At 32.7% G+C, this 24,321-nt stretch overlaps 2 protein-coding genes across 2 annotated transcripts; both read left to right on the plus strand.

The window, feature by feature from the left end:
* Positions 1 to 400: 400 nt before the first annotated feature.
* On the plus strand, positions 401 to 1,485 carry LOC113705359 (NDR1/HIN1-like protein 10). Its single transcript, XM_027227191.2, has one exon. It carries the CDS (start codon positions 515 to 517, stop codon positions 1,268 to 1,270), a length of 756 nt encoding a protein of 251 aa, XP_027082992.1. The 5' UTR covers positions 401 to 514; the 3' UTR covers positions 1,271 to 1,485.
* A 9,312-nt stretch (positions 1,486 to 10,797) lies between these two features.
* LOC113705368 (NDR1/HIN1-like protein 1) lies at positions 10,798 to 11,929 on the plus strand. The gene has a single exon (XM_027227203.2). The coding sequence runs from the start codon at positions 11,020 to 11,022 to the stop codon at positions 11,644 to 11,646; it is 627 nt and encodes a 208-aa protein (XP_027083004.1). The 5' UTR covers positions 10,798 to 11,019; the 3' UTR covers positions 11,647 to 11,929.
* The last annotated feature ends 12,392 nt before the right edge of the window (positions 11,930 to 24,321 follow it).

The following is a 24,321-nucleotide window of genomic DNA, read 5'->3' on the forward strand; positions in this document are numbered from 1 at the left end:
TATTTAATCTTACCCATTCTCTCTTGTATTTATTTATTTTTTCTAATTAATCTTACATTTTCAAAAATATGATACTTGAAATATATGTTAAAGGCACCCATTAAACAGACTCATAAAAGAATCAGTCACTCGATGCATCCTTGATCTTTTTAGGCAAAAAAGAAACTTGAAACTTGATCATTAGATATGGTGTAGACCTAAAAATTACTACTAAGTAAAAATATGTGAATCCATTTATGTGATTATCATTTTTCCTTATTAATATACTTTCTCAAGCCTTAAATGTCACATTTCAAATGTGAAGGGCCAAAACTCGCAGAGTAAAAATATTCAGGACTATTTATGTAATTTTTCCCGTTTAAGTGTACTATTTTAATAATAAAAAAAAAAGAAAGTATCGAGGATGCTTTGCTGGATTCTTAGCCGACTTTCTCACCTCGTCCCACTACTTCCACTAACTTCATAACCACCGCCCTGCCACCCCTGCACCTCCTCATGCTCCTCCGCTTCTTCCATGGCTGACCCGAATAACCGACCCGTCACCGGCTACCCAGCTCCGGCCACCAATGGTCACCCACCGCCGCCGTCCAACACCTCCTACCCCTACGCTGCACCACCACCTGCTGCTTACTACAACCAACAATACTACACTGGACCAGCTTACCATCAGCCTGATCCCGACGCCATCCGCCGCGCCACCTTCCTTCGCCGCCTCTTCGCTTTCATAATTGCCGGCGTCATCATCCTCGGCACCATCCTCTTCATCATCTGGCTGGTTCTCCGCCCCCGTCTTCCCGAGTTCCGAGTCGACTCGCTCTCGGTTTCCAACTTCAATCTCTCCTCGAGTACCCTTGTCTCGGCGGATTTCGACGTGAAAATTACTGCTCGGAACCCTAATGGAAAAATCACTCTGTTTTACGACAACGTTGAGGCGGCCGTTTATTTTAAGAATTTTCAGCTTTCCCAAACTACTCTTCCGCCGTTTTCTCAGGGGAAGAAGAATGAAACCTCGTTCACGGCGGAATTGGCTGCGGTAAAGGCTTATTTGGATGGAGATATTGCGAATGGGATTAATGGGGAAAGAGGGAAAAGTGGAAATGTGGTGCTTAATGTCAGGATGCTTATGGAGGTGAGGTTTAAGGCGGGTGCTTGGAAGGCTAGGAGGAGGTATTTGAAGGCGTTTTGCGGGGATTTATCGGTAGGGATTTCTGCTAATGCGAGTAATGGGACTTTAACCGGTGGACCTCGACAGTGCCGTGTTGGCCTTTGAGGGATTTGAGGTGAAATGGGATTTTTATCAAATCAATGAAAATTTTAAAGTTCTTAGTAGTTTTATACTTAGAATGCAATTTTATTGTGCCTTGATTAGTGAGTATAAGCAATGTAATATGATGATTAGGAATTGGCATTTGAATTAGGGGCACTGTGACTTGATGTTGTGTTTGTGAAACGCTGTGTTGGTAGTGTAATTCCCATTACGCTTTAGACAGTATTGTCGTAGGTTCTTACATAGTGATTAGTGTACAGTTGGTATTGCAGTATTCATATTTTCTCGCATGATGTGATATTGTTTGTTATCGGTTGGTCCAATGTTTGCTGTTGCCTTGATTGTCTATGAAATTGCAATCTGGCACTTTCTTTGTTGTGCTGTCTATTCCTTGTTCTGGATTCAGGTGAAGGGCATATTGGCACTTACACTAGAAGCACATAGATCTTACCTTCACCACCTACTGATTTGGCCCTTTACTGCATTTTGTGAACACATGTTACTTGAGGGATCTTATGTTGATGGTTGTGGAAAGGTTGTTGGTTTTACATAATAGAAGATCAATGGAAAATGATTAGTCGAGTGTCTAAAGACTTAGAAAAGTATTCAATGGGAGCATTTCTGAGGACACTGTCCACTGGCAACCAAACAGTGTCTGCACCATTCAATTGCAGATAGTCTACATGAGCATACTGCTAGGTATATGCACTCCTTATTGCTTGCTCTACTGCCAGTCTAATGTGCTTAGTTCTCTGCATCTCTGCTGATGTTTAGTGTGGTACAGATAATTGGTCTTGAAACGTGAGGACATACATATACTGTAGCATGAATGGACATATGAATTTTAGTTTTTGGATCTGCTAGTGGTAAAAAAAAATGAAATTCAACCTGGACCTTATTTTTTCTTTAGATCACCGAGCATAATTGGACTTCTGAGGTACATTGAGATGAGAAAAATAGTTAATTGATTTACATAGCATTGGAAGTTTGGTGAATACAGGTGAATAGATTCAATTGTAGGAAATTTAGCTGATGTTGATGAGAACGTGGCCTAGATGCTCTACTTAATTTAGAGTAATTTTAAGTTGGATGACGGGTTATGTGTTTAGGTCAGAAGTGTCTCCTTCGAAGTTCTACGTTTAATATTGCCATTGCTAGGTCAGGCTGACATGTAAAACACAAAATGATTGATATGTTTCTGATAACATAGTTGGCATGGTCTGCGATTTCAAGGACATGGTGAGGAGCACTTTTCCACTCCTTTTTAATGGGGAAACAATTTCTGACTTAAAGTGAAAATCTACTTTTAAGTTTTTTAGTGTCACTTGTAACTTATGGTGCATAAAAGACATCTGAAAATGTTCTTGAATTTTATGATCTGCATTAAGATTGTCTTTCGAGCACAAAATACTCGTCAGCATCGATTGGACCACTGTTTCTACATGGAGTGTGACGACATGCTATGTTTGATTCTGTCAAAGTTTTTTTTATCTCTGGTTGGTGTACAAATGCAAAGATGTTATTCGATCTCCATTATTTGATTAGCATGCTGACACAACTTGATTATGAAATATTACTGGCCTATAAGCACAGTTTTCTGTGTCTCCATGGTACTCTAATTCTGGCAAGCATGAAAGATACTTGGTCTAGAATGAGTTATTAGTTGGTTATGATGCTGCATATTTAGTGATTTAGACCAGTTGATGATGTAGCTGCATTCTAAAGTTTTATTACTTAGTAAAGATTGTAGCAAGCATTATTAATGTAGTACAGTTTTATAAGGCGGATGGATTGAAGTTTCATTTCTCAAATGTAAAAGTATAATTCCAATTCTCTTCCTAAAACATTGGCTGGGTAAGGATGGTCTATATCCAGTATTGCCTGAAAGGTATATTTATATTTACATGCATAAACAGGTTTTACACATAGTTTATGTCATGGTTACCTGGCAGGTTGGCAGGAGTCAAACTATAATACCTTAAGGAATTAAGTGAGACTGAATAAATAGGTTATACAACCTTTGTTAATTATTACAGAGTAAGATTCGGTTCACTACAGTACTGTTTCTCTTGTTCTTGAGAGTTGTTGCACTCTTGTAAGTTGAACAGACAGAAAAATATTGTCTAGCTGTCGAAAAGGTGATATATGCATGCTTATTTTCTTCCTTTGCAGTTTAAGAGATAAATGGTATATGAAAATCCTTTTTGGCAGAATGAGATGCTACCGAGGAGCAATCTATTGATTTTGAAGGTCTAAACTATAGCCTAGAGCCATATCCTGGTGTTGTTTAGAGAAACACATGGCTTTCTTTTCATCTTTTGTAAGTTGCAGTAATGCACTGAGCAAGTGCCTTGACAACATGACGGCGAGCCTTGTGCTGGAAGAAAAATGAGCATATTTGTGGGATTTGACCGAATAAAATTGAAGAGTTTTTGGAGTATATTTTTTGTATGATGTGATCTCTCTATTTGAGTTTTTGAGCCTTCTTCATGACGATGTTTTGCTGACTACATATTCCCTGGCTTCTTCATGACCGTTTCTTCCACTGGCTCTGTGTTTCGTGGCAGTTCTTTATTCTGCTTCCAATTTAACTGTAAGGGAAAGTTTTACAAACCTTCCCTGAGGTTTATGACAATTTCATTGAGCTCCCTCAAGGTTTTGAAAATTACACATAAAATGATAATACTATCTTAATATTTTAATAAAACTCTTTTGTTGGATGTGTATATACAAAGAATAGGATTTATAATTATTTTTTCTTTTCCTTTTCTCTTCTTATTCCTTTTTTGTTATATATTTTGGCTAGTGAAACTGTAGAAAAGTATAAATATCGACCCTGAATGTTGAACTGGTGACTTTTTTTTTTTTAACGACTTAGAATGCGATCCTCCAATATTTATTTGTCGACCATTTTTTTAATCAAAAGGCACACTAACTCAAAACGAAACGGTCAAAACTACTACAAAATTATGGTAATTCCAGCAATTTAAAAATTCACAAACTCTAAAAGTAGCATGGCAATATTTTCATCTCCAATTTAGAAGAATATTTATCCCCAGTAAATCACCATTAAAAGCATTCTATCATAATGTAGAACTATTGTCATAATTACTTATCAAACAATAAATATTGTATTGAAAACTTGATGCTCGTTTCCTTATATTTGTGCTAATAATTCCTTTGGAAAGTAATTAAAACAATAAATATGGTATTGAAAACTTGACACTCGTTCCTTATATTTGTGCTAATAATTACTTTGGAAAGTAACTAAACATTATAAGTTGAGCGTATTTTGGGGTATTCATTTAAATTGCTAGCTAATGTTAAGTTATCAAAATTGTCAAATCAAGGGAGGTACGTGTAATCTTTGAAACTTCAAAAGAGTTCAATGGAATTGTTACAAATCTCAAGGGATGTTTATGAAATTATCCCTAATGGTAATGTTCAACTCTGGAGAGGCCATTTATTCTCAACTTGTTTTGTCATCTTAGATCTGGATCTAGAATATGGGGTAAGGTCTTAATTATTGACCAATGACACGAACTTGAAATGATGAAGTCGGCTTGAGATTCTGGTTTTATTACGAAGAATAAAATGCGAGAAAACTCTTGACAATGGTCTGAAGTCTTCTATCCTATACAAGCAACTTATGGTTGACTACTAATGAATGTAAGGGTCAAAAATATCTGAGTTGGTAAAATATTTTTAACAAATCAATACAGCTTGCAGCTCAGCTCTTGCTTCTGTCCAGTGAATAGGAACGGATTCATGATTCTGATGAGAAATTATTACACAGTTGCACTACAATTTATCCTAGAGCATATCTCACGGCGATGGCCGAATAAATGACCTAGTCAAATAACTCCGTCCAAATTCATATTAATTTGGTCATTTTTTAATGCATGGTCCTCAACTTCTCATGTGGGTTTGTTTGGACAGTGGATTCTTTGTAAAATTTATTTGCTTGCATTGAAAATATATTTTTAAACTATCTTTTTATCCGATATACATCACATCAAAAAAATATTTCAGTATTTTTTTTAACATGCAAAGGAGAATTATTACTACAACCTTCAAAAGTTTTCCCCTTTTTTTGGACACATAGTACAAAGATGTTTCATATTATGACGATCCAACTAATACTTTGGTTAAAATCTTAAGAAATACAAGCTAATTGTGTTTAAGATTGAGGCCATTGTCTTATATATTCCTGAAATTGCATAAAATTAAATACTAATTATACATGTAAGTATAACTCTACTCTTTTTTCTTTTTTTTTTTTGCCTTTTATTTTACCTCCCTCCTTTTCCAAATCCACTTCTAACCCCCAATCTGCTAGGTCAGAGCCGAACCCGTGACCTAGCAGACGAGGAGGACTTTAAAAGCCCTCACCCAAGCAAACCCAGTAACTGTAAGGGGCTTGATTATATGTAACTCTACCTGCTTACCCTTTACATTAAAATTAAAACCAATGCTAGAAATATTAGAGGTTCCATTAGGACTAGGCTCCCAATTTATTGAGTTGAGTTGGAGCATTCTTTTGTCCGAGCGCCAGAATCAAAATGTTCTTTAACTTGAGTTCGAGCCCACAAACAATCTGCAAAGAAAGTTTGGACTGAACCCAATCCCTTGTAGAGATCCTCACTTGTGAGCACTCAAATTCAGAATTCATCATTCCATTCTTATCCTGTCTCAACTCAATTGAAAAGTTGTTTCATTAAACTCTGAAAAGATTCATTTCTTCCTTCCCCGGTGTTGTGTTCAATTTCTTTACCACTTCTCTTATCTCCGACAGAATCTTGCACGCGTGAAGCTTCTTGCACCTTTATTTCTTCTAAAATTTGTGACCTCTGCTTTTGGATTTTGTCGTCTATGGCTCAATAACTTTGGTGGATATTCTAGTGAAGCTTCATGAGATTGAAAACGAATATCTCCATCCAAAGGAGCTATTTTTTGGGGGCTTTGTGGGCTCATAAAGGTTAAGATATTCAACTTTTTGCATGCAAATTGGAAATGTTGCGAAGACGTAATATCCTTGGCTTGTGTTCCATGAAAAAGGCTTATTCGTCCTTGGAAAAGAGAAATGCCCTTTTCCACCAGAGAAGGGAAACGTAAAAACCCGAAAAGAAAAGAGAGAAATGCAGGTAATCAATGTCTCAAAATAGAAAACTATCATTTCAACAAAAAATTGTGGAAAAAGGAAATTATCAATTCAACAATCAATTCAATTTTTGAGGCTTGATCAATGATCTTTTATCTAACTTTTGAAGTTAACCAGACATTTCTTTCAAAAACAAAAACCCAAGAAAAAGGAAAACATAATTTCTTTTTTCTTTTTTTGCTGAGATAAAAAAAGGAATACATAAATAACATGAAAATATAGAAAATAGTATTAACTTAAATTGATGTTTGTCCTTACTTCAGTGAATTTATCCTTTTTTTTTTTTGTGGTTCTTGACTTATGGACATCATACCACCTGGGTGGAGTTGTTAGCCAGCAGAAGACCCAACGTGTTTAGTCCATGAAATTGGAATTTGGGGCCCCAAATACTTGCGGTTTTATAATGGAGGGAAATTATCCTGCATATAGCAGCATGTAAACTTTTGCAGCGAATCATATGAACTTTTGAAGCTATTCTTTCAAGATTTAACTAATGTGACTATATATCAATCTTAAAAAAAAAAAATTTTAAGACACCAATCTTGCATCTATGATAAAGTTGCTCCCTACCTAATATATTTTAGACAGGACATGAAATTTTCATTGGGTAATATCCCTTGTATCTGATAGCTACATCATCTCCACCATAATATTTCACCAAAAAAGAGGGTCAAAGAAGAAATGATGATATCGAGATTGGGGAAGAAAAGCACCATCATTTTCAGTAGATGCAACAACCATCATATCTTTTGGAATGTCGACCTTTGATGCAGAAATTCTTGAACAAAAAATATGGTGATCAAGTATAATTCAATCTTATAAATGGTCCAATCCAAGTCATGATCGATTGGATAGGAGTAGTTGACAATGGTGGAATTGGAAATCCATTGGCTTCATTCATCTTTGTGCTTTCAAACGGTTGTTGCAAGTGGTGTCATGATGGAGCTAAACAACCACGTATGTTCAAAATTTCCTTGGCTTTGAAGCGAAACAATTACAAGAATCATGCTTTTATGGAATGTGAATTTATTCAAGGCAATACCCAAAAAATAAAAATAAAAATTGTTTGTACAATATGTAGTCATGCAAACAAAAGATCAATAAGACAAGACAGCAAATTGCCTTGTTAAAAACTCATGTATGATCACAAAAAGAAAAGAGGAGAAAGTATGTGAGTTGTATGTAATCTTGTCAATAAAAAGATGTTGGGTTTTTTTTTTTTTTTCAATAGATATCCAATAGACACTTTTTAATACACTTAAATCGCATTTAACTTTTTATGTAAATTCACAAACTCACAATTATTGTCCTGATTTATATTATCTTTTTCAATTTAACTTTATTTTAAAAAAAAAAATTAAAATCTGACTCGTCATTTGCACATACATGATATGGTTAAAGTTTTCATATACGAAAGGAATTCACTAAGCGTTAGAGGAAGTATACAACTATATATTAGTGTAGCCAAAATAAAGCTAGTAATGTCTTTGATTAACTCAACTACATTGGTTGTTTGGATCAAAATTTTTGAAGAGTTTTTGGAGAAAATTTATTATAGTACTTTGATGCGTGCGAAATTACTATAGTATTTTTTGAATGTTTTTTATTTTTAAAATTACTACAGTATTTTTTAAAATGATTAGAAAACGTGTAAAAAAAAAATATTCACAAAATAACGTAAACTTTCTCCCAAAAATCTGCAATCCAAACAGGGTATAAGAGTAAAGTGTTTGATATTTTTTGCAGCCATTCCTTAACACTGATGTCTAGGATATTCTGAGATTCTATTGCAGCTTCTTAAAGGGACCAAAGGACCTACTAAGAATCAACTTTTTATTAATTAATAGAAAGTCCTTTACTCTATCTATATTCTAATATTCCACAACTCTCCAATCTTTTATTTCATTTAACGTTTTTTATAGCACATATGGGAATTGGTCTTGAATACGTATAGTAGAAGGGAAGTCCCCATCTTATCATGTGATGCGACCACTCACCTAAAGTAATTAGCCTTTCGCATCATTTGCCTTTAACAAGCTCTGAATTTGTATAGCTGATTAAAACTGCCCGTAGTATTTGCTTTTGGCAAATAGTACTTAGTATTGCATTTCTAGTTTCATTTTGTAAGTAATACTTTTTAGCAATGTATGATGTGTAACACATATACATCTAAAAATTTTAATAGAGGTAGTAATATAACAGACATTTGAAATTTTTGATGTATGAGATTTAACAAAATTCTGTATTGTACTAGAGTTATAAAATGGTCGTAATACACTAATAGTACATAAAATTCAGAGACAAAAAAATTCACCCCGTTTGGATTGTCATTTTTTCTCAAAGGATTTTTACATTTTTTATGAATGTATTTTTTAATTACTTGTTTATGTCACATACGTTAATTTGATACAGTACATTTTTTTTAAAAAAAAACTCTAAAAAATAGGAGATGTTGACAAAAGTTTACTACTTATTTATTGTTATTATTAAAGAAATGGCGTACTAGGAAGTAGTGCAGTTTGTCCCAACTTAAAATAAATGCTTTTGAACGGACACGTGGTTGATGACATTGTGAAATTGTCCTAAAGTTGACTAGTAGTCAAGCTCTATCCATATCCAGAGGAGAGGGGAAACCACACCGAATGGTGCAGTGAAATGTGTCCGGTGGATTAGGTAGATTTCTAGTTGTACTGAATACTAATCTTAAATTCTATCTTCTGAAAGTAATTCTGCATTTAGGATACAAAGCAAATAATTACTTAATTTTTTTGGTAAATAAAATGCTAATTATTTACTGATTTACATGATATGAACAAAAGTTACAAATTGTCTGCAGTATCTCAGGTCTACAAGGGTAGCTAATTAGGCATACTAAACTTAGACTTAACTTGGACTATCCATTAAAAAAGAAAAAACTTGGACTATCTATAATAATTTCTCCCTTTCTTGGAAAACCATTTTCCATCACCTTCGCTGATCAAACAGGAAGAGTCTCGTCAAACTCTGATCATTTCAAGATAATTTTTTTATTAAGAGACACAAAAATTAAAATGGATATAATAAACTGAATGGTAAATATCTGTAAAGAAATTCATTGATTGTGTACCGTCTTTACTGTAGAAGGCACATGCAGAGGACAAGAATATTAATTACACAATTAATGCAAGCAGATTGTTTCGAAAGGCTGTTAGTCATTCCTAAGACTTTAAAGTCTTGGTGTTGTAGGTGGGAGGTCAAAGGTTGAATCCTTGTCTCCCACCTTACCACTCGAACGTGGCTGCTTTCGACGGGTTCTCGTCGGTTAGGTTTTCCTCCCAATTTCTCTAAATTAGGTTAAAATAAGTTATACTAATACTATTGCTGTGACCCAAAAAAAAAAAAACAAGCAGATTGTTCCAACTCCCTTTTATGAAGACTTGTTTAATTTTTTTATATTCTTGAAAAGAATTAAACGTTACATAAATTCTCGATCAGATATCAAGCAAAATGTTTGAAATTGAAAAGACTGCTAATTTGAGAAGAGCATAGGTTTATAGCATACACCTCATTTCTTATCCAAATGGCTAAATTTCTACAATCCTTGTTCACCACCACTGCATTATCCCTTTTTCTCCCTTTGAAAACTCAAAAAAAGTAAAATTAAATAAGATCCTATATAAGCTTACCAAATCAATCTTGTATTGATGAAGCAATTTTGTCCAATTTCTATATCTGTAAAATATGATCTTGAATCCAACTCATCTGGTTAGACATATTCTTTGATGTTATGATGAGAACTGAGAGAAAATTGAGTAATTGTGCAACTTACCTCATGTGCATGGCTAATTTCATATCAATCATAGTTCTTTCCATAGCCAAGAGGTTGGTGGCCAAAGAATGATGCCATTACAAGTTACCAAATGTCATCCATGAGAGTGTGAAACAAGAAGGGCCCCTCCCATAATTCGTGAATCCTGTAGCCTTTGCTTAGACGCATCTGCCCTAAAAGATAAGGTCACACTGCAACAAACAAACAAATGCCCTTGGCTTTATTTCCACCGTCCACTTCATTTTTGCACAATCTCCACATTTCTTTATGTAGAAGAACACTTCCATCATGGTTCTGTGTAAAATTGTGTGTTATAAAAACCACAAATTTTCACCTCCCATTAGCAACGCTAACATTTCCTTGATCATAACAACAATTAATTAATTATTTCATCACATTTGACCCACAATATACAACACTAGTTTATGTGGCTTACTTCTACTTAATTTTTTAATGTACTATCCTACTATAGCATGTATAAGATCAAATGCATGAATACTCTTTTATATGCCTTTTGTTTTCTACTAGAGCTAGTATTGCTTTCATAACCTTCATATCCTAAATGCCCCTCCACTCAATCCTACTCCCAATGAATGCTATATATGACACCACAAAACATCGATAGCGATCTCTCACACTCTCAAATTAAAATCTAGAAACATACCACAAAGCTAAAGCCATTTACCAATACCAGCCAGTTCCAACTTTCAACCAAATCTCCTCCTCTAACTAATCCCCTATTGCCGGAAACCACCCTCTTCCAACACCCTCCAAACCACCATTATGTCGGCCAAGGACTGCGGCCACTACGAGCATGAGAAACAGAAGCTCTTCCGCCGCCTATTCGTGGCCTTACTCGCCTTCATCATCCTCATTCTCTTCATCATTCTCCTTGTATGGCTCATCCTACGTCCCACAAAACCACACTTCCTCCTACAAGACGCCACCGTTTACGCCTTCAACGTCTCAGCTCCCAACTTGCTCACGTCCGACTTCCAAATCACGCTTTCTTCTCGCAACCCCAATGACCGTATTGGCATTTATTACGATAGACTTGATGCCTATGCATCCTACCGTGGCCAACAAATCACCTTGCCAACTTTGCTGCCTTCTACTTACCAGGGTCACAAGGATATTACGGTTTGGTCCCCATTCTTGTATGGAAATTCAGTTCCTATTGCACCATATTATACCGATGCTTTAACTCAAGATCAATTTGCTGGGACGGTTTTGATCAACATTAAAGTTAATGGAAGAGTTAGATGGAAAGTTGGTACGTTTATCTCTGGAAGATACCGTTTATACGTTAATTGTCCTGCCTATATAAATCTTGGAAATCGGAATTCTGGCATTATGGTTGGACCAGCGATTAAGTATCAATTGGTGCAGAGCTGCCATGTTGATGTTTGAACGAGTTCCAATTTCGTGGGCTCAACCGCTCAAGGTGAAGAGTTATTTCCACTATCTTTTCTTTTCATCCAATTCGAGGAATTAAATTCTTGTCAATTGGAGATTATGTATGAATTTACAGTGGTTAATTTTAACCCCTTTTACTCAATTTGAAGTTTAAATTTTTATATTTGTAGTATGTACAATGTAATTGGTGGAGAAAAAAAGAAATGTTTCATGAATTAATGGAGCTGCCCCACCGACAAACCGCTGCTTCTAGTTCTGATAATTGTTTTTGGATGCATGCACGCTTGTGATTCCCTTGTTTCTTTTCTTGTTAGATTCTTGATTGTGGGCACTGCACAGAAATATAGACTTTGTGGTAATTGATATACATAGGCAAAATGCAAGATGCCAAGAAAAGGGCATAGTTGCTCATTAATGGGTCCCGTAAAGGCAACTTTAAAATATGGAACAATTTCTTCTTCTTCTTCTTCTTTCTTTTTTCTTTTCCTTTTCCTTTTTGAGTGGAAGTGCTGAAAAATTCTTGGGTTTAAAAGTTCAACTAAAGTTTCAATACCAAAAACAAAATAGGTGCTCAAAACTTTGGGAAATGCATTATTCTTTCATGGAAACTAAATTACCCAAACCATTTTTTTTTTTGTCTTTTCCTCCTCGTCCTACTCATCACAGGCCCGTCGATCTCCATTTTTTTTTTTTTGGGTAAGGATAAATGTGCCACAGACAAATGTTGCTGATCCGAAAGGGGCTTGTCAAAATTATTAACACTTGGCTCCATTGATGACTAAAGTCATGGGGAAAATTTTGCAGCCAGTTCTCAATTATGTCTATGAGTAAAGTTTTCTTGTCAGCTTCAAAGGGTTGAAACACATTTTACTCAGCTCTCTTCAGCATGCTTATCCCAATTTCCTTTTTTTTCTTTTTTGGTAGTACTTTGTCCAAGATTGTTGCTAATTTATGAAGGACTCCTAGGTTTGATTAAAAAGATACTACTCCCTCCGTCCCATTTTGATAGTTTTGTTTTCCTTTTTCGTCTGTCCTAAATGGTAGTTCACTTTCCAATTGAAAAATGTAGTTATATTTTAATTTCTGTAAAATACCCTTATTCAATGTAGATTGTTATTAGTATAAACTACCTTATTTAATATAGACTATTAACCTACCCCATTTAATACATTTAGATTTTCCAAGACATATTAATATATGAAAAGCCAGCTTCGTTAGTCTTTCAAGCTAAAATGTGAAATAATGTAAAATGAGAATTGATTCTTTCTTGACCATCTATTCAAGTTCCTATAAACCATCAATTCAAGTTTTCATGAATAATTAATATAAAGTTGTACTCTATTTAATGTAAGGGTATTTTAGGAAAATAGCCACCTAAATTTATTGTTTCAACAAAGTTAACTATTTTTTCTTAAATTGTATGAAAAAAAAATTAGAACTATCAAAATGGGACAGAGGGAGTACTGTGAAGGAATAATCAATTTGGCAGCAAGTTCTAAGAATTTTATCGTTCTTGGTCTCGTTAACATGTATCAGCACCATATCAGGATCATGTTGCATGAAACTTGGACATGCACATTTGTAGTATCTTGAGAACAGTTTCAAGCTTAGGCCACATTTGGTTCTTCCTTGTCTCCCAATCTCCAAATTAACTTCATTAATAAATGCCTATTCTTAATTAATCCAAATGGCAATGACAAATTCATTTTTGGTTCTGGATAATTGCAGCCACTTACAACGTTGTAAGGATTAATCACATGTTTTTTTACTACAAACCTCCATCTTTATGGTTCTTCAATACTTAAGGTTTATTTTTTCAACCCGGCTATTTTAACTCAAGCATCTAAAAGTATGGGAAAGCACCGCTTTGTTTTGATAATAAGGAAACAATAAATTCTTGCTTGGTGGTGGGCATATCCTTAGTGAATGAAGCCTATATACATACGTATATATACATACACACACATACATACATATATATATAGACACATACACACACATACATATAAATATATGTGTGTTTTGATAATAAGGAAACAATAAATTCTTGCTTGGTGGTGGGCATATCCTTAGTGAATGAAGCCTATATACATACGTATATATACATACACATACATACATATATACATATATATAAATATAGACACATACACACACATACATATAAATATATGTGTGTGTTGATAAAAAACGGTGGGTTGTACGGCTGGAAAGAGGTGGTGATTGGTAAGTGATTTTACCTACCATGTGGTAGCATGTAACTATGAAGATTTGTTGTGCTTGGAATTGGTCTCTGCTTGGAATTGGTCTCTCTCAACGCTTCCATTTTCCACAGATGATGTGATCCCTTAACTTTAGTGTAAATAAGTACAAGTCAAGGTACCGTAAAAACAAAAGCATGTGAGAGAAAGGAACAAAGAAAACATGAAAATCTTTTACATGTTTCTTACCCTTTTATATAGTTCATCCATTATTACACGCATTTTTATCTAAAGTTTTCTTCTATGATCACAACATATGTGTGTGTATATATATATTATGAATTGAAGTTTATAATTTAATTAAAAACATTTAAGCATTAGTTAAATTTCAATCTTTTAGAGTGGCAATTACCCGGCTAATAATTCCTCGATCCCTTTATCGCTCGAAAAAAAATCGTGCAAGTATTGATCTGACAGAGAGAATGTATTGAACTATGCCTGCCGGGCTTATTAAGCCCGACAAACTATGAATTTTTTTTAAAAAAAAAAAAAAAAATTGCTCCAGCTGGATTTTTTTTGTGATGGCCCGGTGGCCATCATCAAAAGGAAAAAGGGAAAAAAAAAGCTCATTCTAGTACAGGACCCTGTTTCTAGTGCTTCTTTTCCCAAGCACAAGAATAATGTAAATTTAGGAATTAGAGATGATGGCGATAATTCTTTTGGGTGCAATGAGTTTAGCACCAAGTTTGGGGCCTTCAGGCCGCAAGCACGCAATGGCTATCGAAGGATTAGGAAGATGCTGCAATCGAAATACTGGAGAGTTGCTCCCAAGTTGAGAGATTATGAAGTTTCAAACACCAATAAGTAGAGTGTACAAAATCAAAAAATTTCGATTTATTGACGGAATTCGAATTGAATTCGAAATTTCGAATTCGATAATTCGGTAATTCAAAATAAAAATTGGAATATCCGATTTCGAATTAGACGAAATTGGGTCGAATTCGGTAATGGAATTTTTCATGTCGAAAATTCTGATTTTGAATTCACAATTCGAAATTGAAATCGAATTCGGAATTCGGAATTTTTATTTCGATTTCAAATCAGTTTTTCATATATATATATATATATATTATTTTTATATATATATGTAATATAACATATATATTATAATAGTAATTTTTATATTCTTGAATTTGGTGATTTAAAATTCCTATTTCAATTTCAAATATATATATATAATTTTTTTATATATATGTAATATAACATTTATATAATAATAATAATTTTTATATTCATGAATTCGGTGAAATCAGAATTTACCGAATTAATCGAATTCACAATTGGTGAATTTGAAATCGAATTCGATCAGAAATTCTAATACCAAAATTCAGAAAAATTCCCATTTCAAAGTTTCGAATTACCGATTTCGATTCCGACTCACACTTCTACCAATAAGTGGAGACTCTTCATTATGTCCTTGGAGAATGCCTTGTTTTTCACTAATTTATCTAGGTTGTTTATAGAGTTATTTTATTGCTCTAAATATTTACGACTAACATATTGGTATTGTAGCTGAAGGAATGAGGTCATTTTATCGAAACAGAAAGTTCATTCACACGAGGGATAGATTGTTGGAAATTAGTTTGTAGTATGGAAATTGATCATGACTTGTGACATAATTTTTCTTTTCATGTTTAGAAGTTTGATTTATGAATTTTCTACAAGATTCATTAGTACATTGATCTATCTTCTCAAGTTCATTAGTTCATTCATGGAACCACTTAATTCATGTACCTGGTGTACTAAATTCATAAATAGATATTAAATGAAGATACATTGTTATATGTTCTCAAGTTCATCTGTTCATGTATGGAACTACTCAATTCATGAACTTGGTGTGCTATATTTATAAATGGACATTAAGTGAAATTCATATACTTTTGCTATTGTATTGCCTATAAATAAGAGGTAGTCTAACCTCTCTTGTTGCAACTTGTGCTTAAGGTATTTTAGATTTAGATTTGCAAAACCAGTTTCTTACATCCATTTCTTGTGAAAACTAAACTTAAACTTGCTATAGGCTAATTGTTGTTTTCATTGTATCTTAGAGGTAATTTGCCATCTCAACCCGGTTAGCAAGATAGTGGGAGCAAATAACATCTTAAGGAGAGTGATCACGCATCCTGGAAAATCTCTTGAATTTCCCAAAATTAGTTTAGTCAAATTCTTGAAATTATTCTTATAATAACTCTGTAGTAGGTTCCATGCACTTGTAATACCCATTTTTCTCCAACAATCTTAAGGTGTTATTTGAAATTAGTATGGAGTCTATTCAAGAATCTGTTATCAAGGTGATGAATTAAGACTTTGTTAAGTTGGATCGCTTGGATGGAATTGGAACCAATTTCAATAGATGGAAGGATAAGATGATCTTCTTCTTAACGGCCTTGAAGGTGGCATACGTGTTGAATCCAGATCTTCCAGAAATTCCTCCTCCAAAGGATGACGATTCAGAGGCTTTGAAGAGACAAAGGAAAAAGCGTGAAGAAGATCAAGTGGTGTTTAGAGGTCATATTCTCAATACTCTGTCAGATACTCTCTATGATTTATTCACAACCGTCAATTTACCAAAGAAGATTTGGGATACCCTTGAGTGTCAACATGTCGACCAAAAGCAAGGTTCAGATAAGTTTCTTATTAAAAAATATTTTGAGTTCAAATTTATAGATAATTTCTCACTTCTTGATCAAATTCACAATTTGCAAATGATTGTTTCGAAACTCAAAGATTTAAGTATTGAAATTTCAGAAGCATTTCAAGTAGGGGTTATTATTGCCAAATTGCCTCCTAGTTAGAATGACTATCAAAAGAAATGGCTCCATACTTCCGAAATTTTGACTTTAAATGGTGTTTTGAAACATCTAACGATTGAAAAAGATACTAGAAATCTTCAAAAGAAAGATGTGAATGGTGAATCCAAAGTCAAAGTAGAGGATCTAAGGTAAATTTTATGAATGAAAGAAAGTCTTCCAATGTCAAAAGGAAGAAACTTGAAGATACTAATTCTAAGTGTAGACACCAAAATTTTGTTAATTGATTTATTTATTTATTTATCTTTTTATTTTTATTTTTTTACTTTTACATTTGACCTTTTAATTATCATTTCAAGAAAAATCATTTTTATTTAATTAGTTATATATATATATATATATAGGAAAATGAAGATAGGAAAATAAAAATGGAATTTGAAAATCAGATTATTGTTTTTTTTAAAAAAAAAATTCCCGCGCCCGCGTGCAGTGCACGCGCGCGATTTCTTCTTCAGCAGAAACCAGCAATATTGTACAGAAATGCAGTTGGAATTTTGAGGAATTTTGATTCGATTTTTCTTCCTTTTCTTTTTTCCCAAGATTACCAGTACAAAGGCCACCTCACCAATCAAACTCTTATCAAGAAACCTCTGAAAAAGAGGCCATCAAATTACCCAAAAATTAGCAGCAAATATGGTTGCATCTCAACCCTTGAGAGGAGGGTTTTGGGGGCTTTCATTTCATTTAAATAGCAAAGGACACAGCCTTAGGAAGAAGAGGAGGTAAGGAAAGTCGGCTGCACAAAAATCTGGGGAGGGAGAGAAAGAAAAGAGAAAAAGAAAGGCAAACAAGGAAAAAAATAATTTTTTTTGTAAAAATTTTTTCTGGAAAAACAGGCTGACCGACCAGCCATCTTCGAGCTCAATTTTCTCCTTTGATATAGCTTTGTTGGGAGAAATTTTGTTTCTGGGTAATCTAGGATCTTAGTAGAGAAGATTTCATTTAGAAAATTTTCGAAAAAAATTGCTGCAACCCCTTCGTATTGAGGCTTTAACTTGCTACAGTCACAACTCTTGAACATTCTTCAACAAAAGTTGCTTTTCCTAGTTTCAGCACCTGGATCCGTTTTCCTTGAGATTTACCACGTTTATTTGACTCTACAAGGCATCAAAGGTAGTTTATTTCGTTTCTTTCTTCTTCATACGGGCCTAGGTCCTCACCAGATGTAGCAAGATTTTGCTGCACACGTTTTTCTTTCTTTTTCCTTTTCTTTCCGCTGTTTTCCCCCATTTGTTTTGCAGACTTTCAGCTTAGATTTTCTATTACTTAATTTTGTGTTGAATCTTGCACTTGGATGTTTAGATCTTGTGGATATTTGGATTATAATCTTGTGTATTTGGATCCGAATCTTGGACAACCATTTTTGCACATTTTCCTGGGTTGGTGAATCTCCAAAGTGCAGAATCATTTGCTGTTCTTGCATGAAGGATTCTGAAATTTGCAAGTTGCCCCTCCAAATTTTGTGTAATCGCACTAAAGCCCAAAATTTTGTAGAAATGGATGAATTTCTTCCATTAAAGCCTTGATTTCTTTCATATATTCTATATACATGCTTTGAATAAATTATTTCTGGTCTCCAGAATATAATTAAAAATAATTTTGTTGGATTTAAATTACTTAGTTAGACATTTTCTTTTTCTTTTTGGGATTTATGAAAATGGTTTAAGAAATGGGTTGATGTATTGATGGGTTTTAATGAATGGGTTTGTTTTTATTTTTCTTTTGGTTGTGACATGGTTGTGAAGCAAAAACCCAATGTTTTGTTTGGGTTTGGAACTTATAAAACAAGTGGGTTGGTCCATTCTTTTCCTGACAAAATGATTCGGGTTTCGGCTTGGGCTAAGGAGTTTACCGCCCAATAAAAATAAAAAAAAAACACAAGAAGCCTGCGTTGTTTTCTTGCAAATCAGAAACGAAATTTGCAACTAGGCCTCTGATCTTTCAATTAATTTCACAATGGCTCTAAAATTTTGAATTTATTTCAATTAGATTGTAAATTTAATTATATTTTGGTCCATAAACTTTATCTTTTTATTTAATTTGTACCCCTAATTTTTTAATAATTATAATTTAACCTCAAAAACTTCCAATTTTTGCAATTAGGTTCCTAATCTTCATCATTTCTTAACTACAATTGTTTATTTCATTTAATTGTTAATCATACTACATTTAGATACATTTAATTGATGAATTTTAGGGATTTTATATTTATTCGTATTTCTTTGGAATAACAGAGTGAATTTTGCTACATGTTTACATTTTATTAAATTGTTAATTAAATTGGTGCCTTGACCATTTTGTTGATTTTGGAGTATAAATAGGACAAACTTTACTTCATTTAACCACTATGTTAAGGGAGATACCTTCTATTATTATTTTAAATTCTTTTATGTACTCCTATATGCTTTATGTGTGATTGCATATTTTGAGTGCTTTTTCCTTTATTTACACATTTTATTCACTTTAATTTTTTATTTGTTTTATTTAATTTTTAATTATTTGGGAGGTATTTAAATGCCAAATCGTAATAGATAGGTGCCCAAGAAATGTATTTAATTAGACCATGTAATAGATAAATTTTATTTTTGTCAAAAATGTAATTAGTTAGATAAATGTAATAGATAGATTTATTATTTCAAAAAATTTTCCTTCTAAATTGTAGTTAGGGCGTCCAATGTAATAGCTAATTTTATTTGCTTGCATGTTTGTGTGTATGCTTGTGTATTTATTCACTTTCTCTAAAATTTTGCAGCTAGATATTATGCATATGTGTTATGTACTCTATTTGCTTTATTTGTTTATTTGCTTTAATTATACTTTATTTATTTATAATAAATGCATGACGTCACCACACTAGTCCAACGCTAGTTGTGATTTTTCTCTCTAATTTCTCACTAGTCCAACACTAGTGAGGACTTTAAGAAATGGATTAGTCTAACGCTAGACCCTTTACACCATCGATACGTTAGATTCATGCTTTGGTATGATATTTATTACATCTCATGTATTTTTTTTTCTTATTTTTAGGATTGTTTTATCATTTGCATGATATTTTTTCTATTATTATCCCCTTACCCTTTATATGCTTGGACCATATCATTTAGAATTGCATCTCATTTTAGCAAATTAGAAATAGGTTAGTCCATTTGCTTGAATAGGTTAAGAGAGTTACCCTCCCAATATGGAAAATGAGCGAATATGATTTTTTTAACCTTAGCACGCTATTACCCTTCTATAAGAAAGAAAATTAAGTCATGACTTCTCGTCTCTGATACCCGTTATATTGCATTCTCTTTTTCTAAATTATGTATATTTATCTAAATATTATAATTTCTTTTTTTTGTCTCATATTTCATATTTTTCGTGACCTCTTCAAAGAATCATTCTTGGATATCACAATTAATGTGATTTGCATCAATTAAATTTTGAAGAGACATTCCATCCCTCTCAATACCTTAGGTCTAGATTTGCATTCATATAGAAGCATCCAAATGTGATAAATTTTAGATGTTAGATCAGAAAAAATTTTGACTAAATCTCGCAACTAACTTTGGTTAAGTTGAAATGATGGTTTAGATTTGAACCTATCAAATCTTTGCCTTCTATTTTTTCAACCGTAACTCCCGAACTCTTTTCTCTTGTTTTCTAATGACTTGAAGTCATATAAAAAGGTTTTATTTATTTTTTTATTTAAAATATATTTTGGGTGATTTGGTATACCTAAACTCGATATCAAGTGACGACTCTACTTTTTTTAAAAAAATTCTTTTTAGACTAATATTTTAGGTTCAAACCGTCACATTTTTTATGTCCCATCTTCAACCCCTTTTCTTTGTTTTCTAAAATAAAATAAAAAACATATTTTTTAACACTTTCTTTTATTTTCAAAAAAATGGGGCGTGACACTAAAGACAATAAAAAGAAGAATAGAAATTGCTATAATTGTGGCAAGAAAAACAATTACAAATATGAATGCATGTACGATAAGAAACAAAAGGCTAGTGGTGTTTCAATCGCAAATCTTGATGACGAAATTTCAAAAATCATTGCTATGATGTCAATTGGTATAGTGATTGAATTGAACATGACCACACCTAATTCTTCCAAGGACTAGTGATATGATTCTAGTGCAGCCATTCATGTGTGCAATAACAAGAGTCAATTCAACGATTATGAAATTCTTAAAGAACATGAAATGATGATGGCAAATGGTGTAAGGGCTAAAATGCATGGCAAAAGTTGTGTGAATATCCAATTTACTTTTAGCAAGAAATTAGTCCTCACTAATGTATTTCATGTTTCGAATATTGTAAAAACTCTTGTCTCTGCTTATATTCTTAACAAGAAATGGTTGAAAGCTATATTAGAGGGCAACAAAGTGATATTGTCCAAGAATTGTGTATTTGTTGAAAAAGACTACTCTTGTAATGACATGTTTAAATTGAGTATCAATAAGATTGATGACATTTCTCTTTATTTTGTTGATTCTTCTTATTCTTTGCGGCATGACAGAATAGAACATGTTAATCACAAAATGCTACAACATATGTTTAAAAATGGTCTAATTTTATTTAATGACAATGTGAATAAGAAGTATGAAGTATGTATTCAAATCAAGATAACAAGACTGTCTTTTCCTAAAGTAGAAAGAAACTCACAATTGCTTAATCTAGTGTATTCAGATGTTTATGAATTGAATGAAATTTTAACAAGAAGTGGAAATAGATATTTCATCACATTCATTGATGATTGCTCTAGATATGTGCATGTATATTTAATGAAAATAAAAGATGGAACCTTTTATATGTTTTAGACATATGTTTCTTGTTGAAAATCAATCAAGTAGAAAAATTAAAGTATTGAAAAGTGATAAAGATGGTAAATATTTTCTTACCAAATTCTCAATTTTTGTGAAAATAATGATATTGTACACCAAACAAGTGCCCCTTATACTCCACAACAAAATAGTTTGACTGAAAGGAAAAATAAAATTTTGAAAGATATGGTAAATGTCATGATTTTAAGTTCTGATCTATCAAAAAATTTAAAGGATGAAGATTTATTAACTACATGTCATGTGCATAATTGCATTCCTTCTTGGAAAACTAAAGTATCTCCATAAGAGTTGTGGAAAGGAAGAAAATCAAATTTGAATTATCTAAAAATTTGGAAATTTATAGCTTATTATAGAGTTCTGAAAAATAAAAGAATAAAATTGGAACCTAAAACACTTAAAAGAATATTCGTTGGTTATGTTGAAAATTCTAAATCTTATAGGTTACTTAATCTTGATTCTAATGTGATTGTAGAATCAAAAGATGTTGACTTTTTTAAGAATAAGTTTATCAATAATTCAAGAGTTGTGAACCAAGTTCTTCCAAAAAATGCTGATATTTCTAATGATACAAAAAGGAAGAAAATTGGCACTCCTTTTGAATTAAGGAGGAGTCAAAAACAAAGAAAAGAAAAGAATCTACCCTCTGATTTCATTTCTTCACAAGCTATTGTCTTTCTTGTTAAAAATAATAGAGATTCTCTACTAAATAAAACTCCAATTTTATTTAGTATAGAGAATGATCCTAAAACATTTAGTGAAATTATGAAATCTAGAGATTCACCATTTTAAAAAGAAGTGGTAAATGACGAAATGGATTCATTGTTATCTAACGGTACCTGGGTCCTAATTGACTTACCACATGGTTCTAAACCTATTGACTGTAAGTAGGTATTTCAAAAGGAATATATCACCGATGGATCCATACTAACCTATAAAATTAGGTTAGTGACCAAAGGTTTTAGACAGAAGAAAGGTGTTGATTATTTTGATATATATGCATCGATTGCTAGAATTGTATCCATTAGAGTACTTTTGATTCTAACTTCAATCTATAACTTTTGTGTATATCAAATGGATGTCAATATAGCCTTTCTAAATGGTGATTTAGATGAAAAGGCGTACATGGAATAAATGGAGAATTTCGAAAATGAGAATAAGGTATGTAAATTTGTAAAATCATTATATAGATTGAAACAAACACCTAAACAATGGCATGAAAAATTTAAATCTGTTTTACGTGCACATGAATCTAGGTCAAATAATGATGACAAGTGCATTTATTCTAAATTCAGAGGCAAGTATGAAGTGATCATTTATCTCTATATAGACAACATGCTAATTGTAGGTACTAACTACCAAGCGGTAGTAGATACTAAAAAGTATCTCTCTGCTAAGTTCAAAATAAAAGATTTTAGAGATGTGGATACTATCTTAAGAATTAAAGTTAAGAGGCATAGTGGGGGATTTTAAAAGGTATAGTGGGGGATTTGCACTTTCACAATCGTATTATATTGATAAAATTTTTAAACAAGAATCAACATTTGAATGTGAAAGAGACTAGTACTTCCTTTGATTCTAGCTTTAAATTATATGAGAATACTGGTAATCCAATTGCTCAGTTAGAATATGTAAGTAGAATTGAAAGTTTAATATATGCAATGAGTTGCATAAGATAAAATATTTCTTATTCAATGTGTAGACTAATTAGATATATTAAGAATCCTAGTAAAGATCATTGAAAAGTAGTGACGAGAATCCTTAATTATCTTAAAAGAACCAAAGATTTGGGTCTATTCTACAATAATTTTCTAAGTGTTCTTGAGGGGTATACAGATGCTAATTAGGTAACTAGTATTAGTGATCAAAATTCTACAAGTGGATGGATCTTTATGCTGAATAGTGGAGCTGTTTCTTGGATTTCAAAGAAACAAACTGTGACTACTCATTCCACCATAAAAACTGAATTCATAACTTTAGCTTTTGCATGCAGAGAAGCATAGTGGTTTAGAGATTTATTACTTGATATAAATTTGTGACCTCGTTCTATGCCTACAATTGCATTGTATTGTGATAGTGAGGCTACCATGTCTAAAACATTGAACAAAGTGTACCATAGTAAATCTAGTCATATAAGTTTGAGACACACCTATATTAGACAAATATTGAATGATGACATTGTCACAATTATATTTGTAAGAACTTATAATAATTTAGCGAATCCGTTGACTAAATCTCTTGCAAGAGACTTGATGAATTCGACAACATCAAGAATGGGATTAAAACCTTTTGTCTAGAATCACTAGCAATGATAACCCAATTTTCTTCTAGCACTACCCCTAATTAGAAAGGTTTAAAGGGTAAAAGCAAGTTGTTAATAAGTGATTATGAATACTATAATTTTTGTATGTATGATTCCAAATGGTAGTACAACATGTTCTCTTAATTGAGCAGATTGAGAATTATTCTCTTAATAAATATATTTCTTAGTGCTTTATTTTTAAAGTTAGAAATATAATTTACCTATATGATCATAGAAGTGGTGTCATTTCTAGTAAAAGTTTAGGGTAATTTTTTATACATGATCATGAACTAGAATGAGCACGTGAGCGGTAATAGTGCTAAAAATGATATGTGATTGTTGGATGCAATTGATTAGTTCATGTGTGTGATAATTTTATTCTAATCTTAAATCTTAGTTTAAGCAATCTAGTCACCCTGATTTAATTAGGACTTGTGAATTATTTGCACTAAGGAAAAGTTT

The sequence above is a fragment of the Coffea arabica genome, chromosome 1e, assembly GCF_036785885.1.
Source record: "Coffea arabica cultivar ET-39 chromosome 1e, Coffea Arabica ET-39 HiFi, whole genome shotgun sequence".
Taxonomy (NCBI): domain Eukaryota; kingdom Viridiplantae; phylum Streptophyta; class Magnoliopsida; order Gentianales; family Rubiaceae; genus Coffea; species Coffea arabica.

Bases quoted from the DNA above. Each gene is read 5' to 3' on its own strand.
- LOC113705359 (XM_027227191.2), top strand. From the start codon at position 515: ATGGCTGACCCGAATAACCGACCCGTCACCGGCTACCCAGCTCCGGCC.
- LOC113705368 (XM_027227203.2), top strand. From the start codon at position 11,020: ATGTCGGCCAAGGACTGCGGCCACTACGAGCATGAGAAACAGAAGCTC.